Below are 10,548 nucleotides of genomic sequence, written 5' to 3' on the forward strand. Positions count from 1 at the left end.
AAAAAAAAAAGGCCTAAAACAAAACCCCAGACTTCTGCTCCCCCAAAAGAAAGTTAAAAAGTATTCCTAGGAGTCCTAAGAACCTGGTCGGAATGGCTTGTGTCTGACATGGTTCTCTGATCAGTGTGGAATTTGGAGCCGTCAGTGGGGACAGCGTCCACGTTTTTATGTGCCCAGTGGACTTTATGCATGCCCTCCCCCCATTCCCCTCAACAAGTGGGTTGCTTCTGCTCTGAGACTGGCTTCCTCCCTAGTCAGCCTCACAGTGGGTCTCAGTGTTCCAAGGTGAGCTTCAGACGTCCACCTCCTGAGTTCAGGGATTATAGGCATGCTCCATTCTGCCTGGCTTCTGCGGTCTGTGGACAGCACCAAGGGCTTCGTGCATGCCGGGCAGGCACGCTACCACCTGAACCCAGCCCCTGTAGATTTCATGGCAAGGGAGGGCTCTGCTTGGCTTGACTCACAACCACGGTTTTGTTGTAACACAGCGGAGGGTCATGTTCTCGTCTGGGGCTATGGAATTCTTGGAAAAGGACCAAAGCTCTTGGAGACAGCAATTCCAGAAATGATTCCACCCACGCTCTTTGGCTTGACGGAGTTCAACCCCGAAGTCCGGGTTTCCCAGATCCGATGTGGGCTTAGCCACTTTGCCGCACTCACCAGTAAGTTACTGGCTGCACAGCCAGGCCAAAATCTGTTCCTTTTTAAACTGGGTTAGCTCTCAGCTTCTGTCATCAAACTGCATCCACTTATAGCCATCCATCCGTCCACCCATCTTTCTGTCCTTCCCACTAGTCTACCATCTATCCATTTCTGTCCATCCAGCTATCATCCATCCATCCATCTATCTGTCTGTCCATCCATCCATCCATCCATCCATCCATCCATCCATCCATCCATCCATCCATCTATCCATCCATCCATCCATCCATCCATCCATCCATCCATCCATCCATCCAATAGGTTTATGTCTTCACAGAATAAGTGAAGAGGGAGGCCACGGCAGAGGTAGCCCCGTTTGTACCATGCAGCACACACCTTTAATGCTGCCACTGTGGTTGGGTTCTTTGGTTTGTGGTGAGGCCTATGCTGCCGTGATCTCATAGGAGGCACCTGCTCGGGGGTGGTGGATGGGGAGAAATAAGTGCTGGTGAGAACCAGGAGAGGTTTGGGCTGTGCCTGGACAGGTGATGCAGTGAGTGTGTGGGTGGCAAGTGGCCCACCTTACAGACCCTCCAGCATGCTGGGGAGAGGTGACCTCAGTGGTGGCCAGCCTTTGGCTCTTGAAGGCTGGGCAGGTTGTAGAGCCGTGAAATACCAAGTTGTTCCCCAAGCACCGGGCCCCTGGCCTCCCACCCGTTCCAGGTTCAGTGTGTTGGTTCAGGCTGCTCTGCAGCCCCTGGACAGCACAGTTACTGTGTGCACGTCACCATGGTGATTCCCAGCGAGCTGCTGCTTCCTTGCCTTTCAGAAGTCTTCGTGAGAGAAAGGCATACATTTTCCTTTTTCTTGACACCAGAGCCTAAGTTTGCTCTTTTTTGGGTACTTTTAGTCTGTCACATAACTGACCTCTATGCCTACTCAAATGGCATGGCTCCTTTTCACTCCTAAGCTCCACTGGTGAATCTATAATGAGCATCTCTCTAAAAATAAAATAATAATTTCAAAAAGTCTTTTTTTTTTTTTTTTGACTCAAGATGCGGCTCAGTGGTAGAGCCCCTGCCTAGAATCCCCCAGTGAGGGGCTGGGGGTGTGGCTCAGTTGAGGAATGGCTGCCTAAACCTTGCCAGTGAAGGCGATGGGTCTGTAGTAAAGCACTTTCTCCAAGTTGTTATCATTGTTATGTATTAGTTTGTTCCTTTCTGGCTCTTCTAAGAGGTCAAGTTCATGAGGACAGGAAGCATGTTTGTTCAGTTGCTGTCCTACCCCCAGTGCTCAGCACACAGACAGACCCACGGTTAGGAACCCAATTGTTCTGTGCCTCCTCACAGAACACACCCACATACTGAAACCCAAACAGAACCGGCTGACTTGCCTCAGTGTCAGCGAGAAGGGCAGAGCTGGGTCAGAAGAAGCTGTGGGTGGCAGCAGGCCGTCTGGGTGAGCAGAGTGGGCTGCACAGAGCCCTGACCTGTTCCACAGGGAGACTCGCCTTCCCTAGGCTGGCTCTCAGAAACCCTGGCCTGGGGATGGGCCTGGGGATGGGACATTCTTCAGGGTGCCTTTCACTGAGAAGTCATAGTTCAAAGGCTGAGCTGTGCAGTAGGCTCTGTCCTCTTGATGGCCTGCTCCTTGTGTTGTTCCAACCAAGCCATCTTCCTTCCTCTGCAGACAAGGGTGAGCTGTTTGTGTGGGGCAAGAACATCCGAGGGTGCTTGGGGATTGGCCGCCTGGAAGACCAGTACTTTCCATGGAGGGTAAGACCATGCAGGGGTGGGATGCGGAGGGCTTCCCAAAGGATTGGTTGGCTTTGGGAAGCAAAACCAAATATGGGACAGGGTCCAGCACCTCCTGTGCACCACAGTCAAGGGTGTGCTCCTGGGAGACTTGAGTGGAGGTGACGAGCAGGAGCTGATATGGACACATAGCACTGGTGTCCATGTGTGTAGGCCTTTAGCCTTTCTTCTCCCTCCGTGCAGTCGGTGCGCAGGTGGGCCAGAGGTGCGGCTCTGCACACAAGCATGCACGAATCCTCGGGCTCCATCCCCAGCACCACATACACTTAGTGGGGTGGCCTGTACCTTTGATCCCAGCACTAGACTTGTGGAGCCAGAAGACTCGGAAGTTCAAGGTCATCCTTGGCTATAATGGCAAGTTTGAGGCCAGCCTGAGCTGCATGAAACCCAGTCTAAAAAGAAAAAACAAAAGAATAGCTAAGTTCTTTTCAGAACAGCTTAAAGAGCTGGCTTAGTAAACACTAGGAAACACAACATGAAAAGATTCCCCTAAGAAAAGAGAGATGGTTCAGCGGGTAAGGGTGCTCGATGTTCCCCCAGAGGACCTGGGGTGGGTTCCCAGCACCTACATCAGAGGGCTCACACCTGCCTGTCACTCCAGCTCTGGACTGGAGAATCCTATTCTCTCTCTCTCTCTCTCTCTCTCTCTCTCTCTCTCTCTCTCTCTCTCTCTCTCTCTNTCTCTCTNTCTCTCTCTCNCTCTCTCTCTGTTTGTCTCTGTCTGTCTCTCTCTACCTCTCTCTCTCTCACACACACACACAGACACGCACACACAGGCACACACGTGCACACACGTGCACAAAGAGATACATAAAAATTTTAGTTACCTTGTTTTATTTTGCCCCCCTCCCCCTTTTTTTTCCCTGGTGTCTAAGGCCAAACCCAGGGCCTGGCTCTGCCACCAAGCTAAATCCTCAACCCCCTAAAAATAAAAAAAAGCCTCTGCTCTCTTGCTGTGGTAGACATGATTAGGCCAGCTGAGCTGCATATCGGTGGGGCTGGAGGGACGCTTGTTGAAAGTGGAGCTCTTATGTATTTGAGACAAGGTCTCCTGTGTAGCCCTAGCTGGCATGGAGCCTGCTATGTAGACCAGCTAATCTTAAACTTGTAGAGATTCGCCTGACTCAGCCAGCTTGGCTTCTGTTGTTGTTTGTTTGGTTTTTAGTTTAGACCAGGCTAGCCTTGAACTCACGGAGATCCACCTTCCTCTGCCTCTCGAGTGCTGGGATTGAAAGGCAAAGGCATGGACCTTTCCACTGCCTGGGCCTGGCTTGATTTTTAAGGTGCTTTTGTGTGCGCTGAGAACAGGATCCAGAGCCTTGTGAATCGGGGATGCGTTCTGCTGCTGGGCCCTGCTCGAGCACAGTGGCTTTCTCTTCATGGTAGAACATCCCACCAGCCTCAGAGCAGGACAGGTGCCTGCCGACCTGTGTGGTGCCAGTGGTGCCTGGCCTGGCACACCTTTGTGCCTCTGTTCCTGGACACAGCTTCTGATATGCATCGCCATGCCTGCTTGCTTTATTTATATGATGCTGGGATTCAAACCCAGGGCTTTAGATGTGCTAGGCAGGCAACCTACCAACTGAACCACATTCCCAGACTTAGAAAAGACCTCCTCCCCCCTCCCCCGCTTTCAAGATTTATTTATTTTATTTTATTTTTATTTATTTATTTATTTTAAAGATTTATTTATTTATTATATGTAAGTACACTGTAGCTGTCTTCAGACGATCCAGAAGAGGGCGTCAGATCTCATTACGGATGGTTATGAGCCACCATGCAGTTGCTGGGATTTGAACTCCGGACCTTCGGAAGAGCAGTCGGGTGCTCTTACCCACTGAGCCATCTCACCAGCCCCGATTTATTTATTTTATATGTGTGAGTACATTGTTGCTGTCTTCAGACATACCAGAAGAGGGCAGCTGACCCAATCATAGTTGTGAGTCGCCACGTGGTTGCTGGGAATTGAACTCTGGAAGAGTGGTCAGTGCTCTTAACTGCTGAGCCATCTCTCCAGCCCATAAAAGACCTTTCTTAAAATCACTTAGAAAAATTGAAAATACACATACTTGCTGCAGACAATACAAATACACATACTTCCCTGGCCCTTGTGGGCTAGGATTTCTTATTGACCGCTCCCCATCTCTTCTCTCTTTTTGAGACAGGGTTTCTCTATGTATCCCTGGCTACCCTGGAACTCACTCTGTAGACCAGGCTGGCCTCAAACTCGTAAGACATTTACCCACCTCTGCCTCATGAGTGCTGGGATTAAAGGCATGTGCCACCTCCAGCTCTCTTTATTTATTATGTGTGGGGGTCTTGGGCAATGCACATGTGTACTATGGTGCATGTGTGGAGGTCAGAAGACAACTTTGTGTAGTTGATCGTCTCCTTACATCCTTATGTGGTTTCTAGGAATTGAACTCAGCTCAGCAGGCCAAGCAGCAAGGGCCCTCATCGACCTAGCCATCTTGCTGGTCCTGTCCCCTGCATGTCTTCAACTCACTTGGCTCCTTTATTAAAAGCTGCTTGTGGAGGCTGGAGGAGTTGAAAGTTGACTCTGTCTGTCTGTCTGTCTGTCTGTCTGTCTATCTATCTATCTATAAGACAAGGTCTCCCCTTGTAGCCCTGGCTGATCTAGAGTTTGCTATACAGACCAGGTTGACCTTAGACTCACAGAGATCCACCTGCCTCTGCCTCTTGAGTGCTCAGATTAAGGACGTGAACCACCACTCCTGGCTGGAGATATTAGCCAGATATTACCTAGATATTAGATATTAGAATTTATCTAATATTCATTTTTCAAAATTTACTTATTTATTTTTATTTATATGAGTAAACTGTAACTGTCTTCAGACACACCTGAAGGGGGCATCAGATCCCATTACAAATGGTTGTGAGCCACCATGTGGTTGCTGGGAATTGAACTCAGGTCCTCTGGAAGAGCAGTCAGTGCTCTTAACCACTGAGCCATCTCTCCAGCCCCTCTAATATTCTTTTAGAGAGAGATATTATATACGGGAGATGTTCCCATAGTGTCTTGCCTCTGTGCCTCCCAAGGCTGTAGATGTCAGCAAGGCAGGCAGTGGCAGTGAGCAACAGCATAGGCTCTGAGAATGGCAGGAGCCAACACCCGCCTCACACCCCTCCCCTCCCCTCCCCCTCCCACTTGTCCTCTTTCCTTTCTGAGCACAGGCTTGGAAAACAGGGGCAACAGCTGGGCCTTGTAATATCAAGTGCCTCACAGGCCTGCCACCTACCTGTGAGCGTTGTGGGCGGGTTACTTTCTTTTCTTGTTGCTTTGACAAAAGCAGCTTAAGGGAGGAAGGGTTTCCTGTGGCTCACAGTCTGAGGGTGCGAAGCCCATCTTGATGGGGAAGGCACAGCGGCAGGAGCGTGAGGCGGCTGCTCACATGGCATCCACAGTCAGGAAAGAGAGAGAGATGGATGCTGGTGCTCAGCTCACTTTCTCTTGCTCATTTAGTCTGGAACCCCACCCCATGCAGTGGTACTGCCCATATTCTAGAGGGGTCTTCTCACCTTAGTTAAACCCACCTAGGGACTCCCTTACAGGCATGGCCAGAGGTGTGTCTCCTAGGTGGTTCTAAAGCCTGCTATTCTGAATCACAGTTAAGCATCACAGCCGGTCACCTGTTGAGGTGACTTGGCAGAGCATAGCCGCTGGGTCAGAGTCTAGAGCCTGATGCCCCATGCTCAGCATGCACCCTCTGCTCTGGCTCACACAGCCAGAGGAGTGGTACCCTGCTGGCCCTGGCTCCCTGATCCGCCTTCCTGCTGAGGAGTGAGCCTGGCAGCCCGAGTGACTACTGTGTTGGCAGTGCCCTGGTCACCCACCCTCTTGCACATTTGGTGAGCTCCTGTCAGGCAACGACTTTGTCTCTTGGCATCTTCTGATTGGATGAAGGGGAGGGCTTGACAGGTTAATTAATTTCTCATTCCTGTAACAAAATACCTGGGGTCATCCAATTAAACACAGACAGTGCTTAATTTGGTTCCTGGTTTTAGAAGTTTTAGTTGGAGTCAGGAGACCCCATTGCTTTGCGCCTCAGGCTGGGCAGTATGACATAGCAAGGGGATATGTGACCTTAAAGCTGCTGGAAAGCCGAGGGGCAGAGAGGGGCTGGGGTCCCATTATTACCTTCAGAGGCATGCTCAGTGCAGGGTGGATAGGGGAGGTAACCTCAGTTGAGAAATCGCCCGCATGAGAGACTTTAGGCAGACCTATGAGGCATTTTCAAAATTAGAGATCGGTGTGGGAGAGAGAGCCCAGCTCATTGGGTGATGCCACACCTGGGCTGGTGATCCCTATGTGGAATGAGCATAAGGACCTGAGGGAAGCAGAATGAGTAAGCCATGAGGTGCCAGCCAGGAAGCAGCACCCTCCACAGCATCTGCATCTGCATCTGCATCAGCTCCTGCCTGCCTGCCTTCCCTCAGCGATCAGTGATGGCTGTGCCAGGGAAGCATGCGCCACGTGAACCCGTTCCTCCCCAGTTGCTTATGGTCATAGTGTCTGAGCACGGCACGGTGTCTGAGAACGTCTAAGGCATCGCCAGTGCCTAACTTCCTCACAGCAGATTCCACCCCCATAGGTTCCTGCCATTTTCCAGTAGCACCAAGCTATGGGACAAGCCCTCAACACATGGACCTTCAGGGCACACTGGAGATCCAAGCCAGGGTGGTGTGGGGTTCCCATGGCACAACCCTTGTTATCCAGTGGGAGCCGTGAGCCCTGAGGCGGATCCCATGAGGTCACACAGATAAGCCCTAGGTGAAGCTAGACTCACCCCCGCCACCTTTGCACTGTTGTGCATGGTGGTGCACACCCGCAGTCCTAGCCATTTGGAAGGCTGAGGCAGGAGGGTCAGGTCAACCTGGGTTAATAGTGAGATTTGTTTGTTCTCGCTCTCTCCTTAGTATGAAAGGAGCCCTGGATTAGACCCCTAGCGCCACATAAGTCAGATGTGAGGGGGCACACCTGTAATCTCGAGAACTGAGAGGGAGAGGTGGAGGTAGGAGGATCACAAGTTCGAGGTCATCCTCAGACGCAAAGGGAGTTGTGAGGCCAGCCTGGGCTACATGAGACCCAGAGCCCACCATCCCCACCTGACTAAGAACAGGCTTGTTGTGGAGTCCTGAAAGAGACCCACACCAGGAGCCACCTCTGTTCCCAGAGGTCCTGGCCAGCAAGCACAAACCAAGCCGCTTCCTGTGCATCGGGCTCTCATGGCCAGGGCATCTGGGGAACAGCACCTAGGGACGTCAGTGCAGCGGGCTGGCTGTAGAGGATCCGGCGAGGCAGGGGAAAGTAAATAGATGATCTCAGGCGGCCTCGGAGGTTGCTAAGAGTCCACTTGGCTAGGTCACCACGGGGCAGCTGGTCACTGCTGTGCTGGGGCCGGCCTGAGGCACCGCCTGCAGCCCCGCGCTGCTTCTGTCACATGGGGCCTGCTTCTGTTTGCTCAGTGGTCTGTGTGGCAGCTTTTCGCCAGGGCATTATTTTTGTTTGGGGAGGCAGCGATACGGCATGGCGTGGTTCCTGACTTCATTTGCTGTCGACAGCAGCCCCTAATGGAGTCGAAGCTCCACAGTCAGCACCGGCCACTTTGGGGCTTTTAGGCCAGGCCACCTGTCGCAGGCATTCATTCCGCCCTGAACTCAGGAAATTGCCTAGGCAGTCACAGGAAGGGCGGATGAATAGGGTCCTCGCCAGCTGTTCCCGAATCCACAGCTGGGTGAGGGTCTGAGGCAGAGTCATGTTGAGTGTGCATGTCCCTTCTGCACTGAGAGCCTGGGAGGGTAAAGGATGTGGTTAAGTAGTTGTCAGTTGGCTGTAGGGCATGGTGTGATGGCGTTGGTATTAAGAGGTTAGTATTTATTTTGACAGGGAGTCAGGTAGCCCAGGCTAGCCTCAAACTCACTGTGTGGCTGAGGAACTTCTGGCCCTTCTGCTTCAACCTGCACCCCACACCATCACCGTGATAGGATGAGAGGCATGAACCACCATGCCTGGTCATAAGGGCTGGAGACTGAGCCCTGGGCCTCGTACATGCTAGAGAAGCCCTCTATCCACAGGGCAACATGCCCAGCCATGGCCGTTGTTTTTCATTGAGTGTCCTTTTTATAGAGTGCCATTTCTTGTTCATGATAATAGTAACAGCGATAAACAAGAGAAAGAGGGCATGGCGCTGTGCACCTCCGCTCTCAGGAAGCTGAGGCAGGAGAATGCTGCAAGTTGCAGGCTGGCCCATGCCATGTAGTGAGACCCTGTCTGAAAAGCTAATGGATGGATGCAGTGTATGGCGGCACACACCTTTAATCCCGGCACTCAGGAGGCAGAGGCCAGCCAGGGTTACACAGTGACATCCTGTCTCTAAAGCAAATAGGCCAGAATGGGTTGAGGCAGTGGCTCATGGGGACAGTGCTTTGCTGTGTAAGCATGAGTTCGGTTCCCCCAGCGGCGTGTACAGAGCTCTCTCTGCTCAGTGGTGCAGTCTATAACCCAGCGCCCGCAGGGGTGGACACAGTGTGGACTTAGCCCAGTGCCCATAGGAGTGGAAGTTGAAGATCTCTGGCACTTGCTGCCTGGCAAGTCTGGCTGAAACCGTAATCTCTAGGTTCAGTGAAAGACCTTGTCTCCAAAAACAGTGGCGAATGCTAGAGGAAGACACCTGACACTAACCACTTGTTTCCACAGCCACACACACCACATTCAACACACACATCCTACACAGCACCCAGCATACATACATACCACATAACGTTTTCCACACACTACACACACTACATATACTACTACTGCTACTCCTACTGCTACTACTACTACTGCTACAAACACACACACACACACACACACACACACACACACACACAAACACATTTACTCTACATAAACCCCGCACATACTGCACGGACACACACATACTATGTACGTTCTGTACACACTACACATACATACTCCCTCCACACACTACAGACACACACTACATTCCACATGCGCTGTCTTAGGGTCACCATGACTAAAGCAACTTGGGGAGGAGAGGGTTTACTCGGCTTACACTTCCACATCACTGTTCATCATCAAAGGAAGTCAGACAGGAACTCACACAGGGCGGGAACCTGGAGGCAGGGGCTGATGCGGAGGCCATGGGGGGAAGGGTGCTGTTTACTGGCTTGCTCCTCATGGCTTGCTCAGCTTGCTTGCTCTGTGCCTGCATGTGTGCCTTTCTGTCTGTCTGTCTCTGTCTCTGTCTGTCTGTCTCTCTCTGTTTCTGTCTGTCTGTCTGTCTGTTCTCAGCCCAGGGATGGCACCACCCACAATGGTCTGGGCCCTCCCTCTTCAATCACCAATTAAGAAAATACCCTACAGGCTTGTCTACAGCCGGGTATTATAGAAACTTTTCTCAGCTGAGGCTGCCTCCTCTCTGATGACTCTAGCTTGTGTCAAGTTGACCTAAAACCAGCCAGCACACACACCACATACAGTCCATTCCAAACACACTACAATCCACACACACCTACCACACACATATGAAACACAGTACATTTCTACATACACACCACATACACAACCAAAAAAGGAAACACACACACACACACACACACACACACACACACACACACACTCTCTTAAGAGTCTCTGAGGCCTACTGGGTAGAGGTACTTGATACCAAACGTGACTATTACCTGAGTTTAATATACAATATCCACAAGGTAGAGAGAGGAACCAACTCCTGAAGGTTGAGATCCCATTGACCTCAAGTGTGTGCATGCATGCACACACACACACACACACACACACGTGCAAACATGACGATCTAGTTCTAATCCTCAGCACCTATGTAAAAGGGTAGGTATAGCCACATATGTGCTTGCAATACCAGCATAATGGGGTTAGGTTTGGTTGTGGAGACAGAAAAATCATTGGGACTTGTTGGCTGCCAGCCTAGCTTCAGGTTCAACAAGCTCTGTCTCAAGGGAATAACTTGGAGAGTGATGGAGCAGAAACCTACTCTCCCCCTCTGTCTCCAACGTGCGCGTACACACACACACACACACACACACACACACA

The 10,548-nt window shown here is 51.3% G+C and overlaps 1 protein-coding gene across 1 annotated transcript in view; it reads left to right on the top strand.

Moving 5' to 3' along the window:
* Positions 1 to 10,548, top strand: part of Rcc1l (RCC1 like) — a 27,928-nt gene that overhangs the window by 15,733 nt on the left and 1,647 nt on the right. The window contains exons 9-10 of the mRNA XM_021186881.1: positions 489 to 662; positions 2,332 to 2,417. Coding sequence (XP_021042540.1) covers positions 489 to 662; positions 2,332 to 2,417 — 260 coding nt within the window. The remainder of the gene's footprint in view (positions 1 to 488; positions 663 to 2,331; positions 2,418 to 10,548) is intronic.

The sequence above is a fragment of the Mus pahari genome, chromosome 23 (assembly GCF_900095145.1).
Source record: "Mus pahari chromosome 23, PAHARI_EIJ_v1.1, whole genome shotgun sequence".
In the NCBI taxonomy this organism is placed as follows: Eukaryota; Metazoa; Chordata; class Mammalia; order Rodentia; family Muridae; genus Mus; species Mus pahari.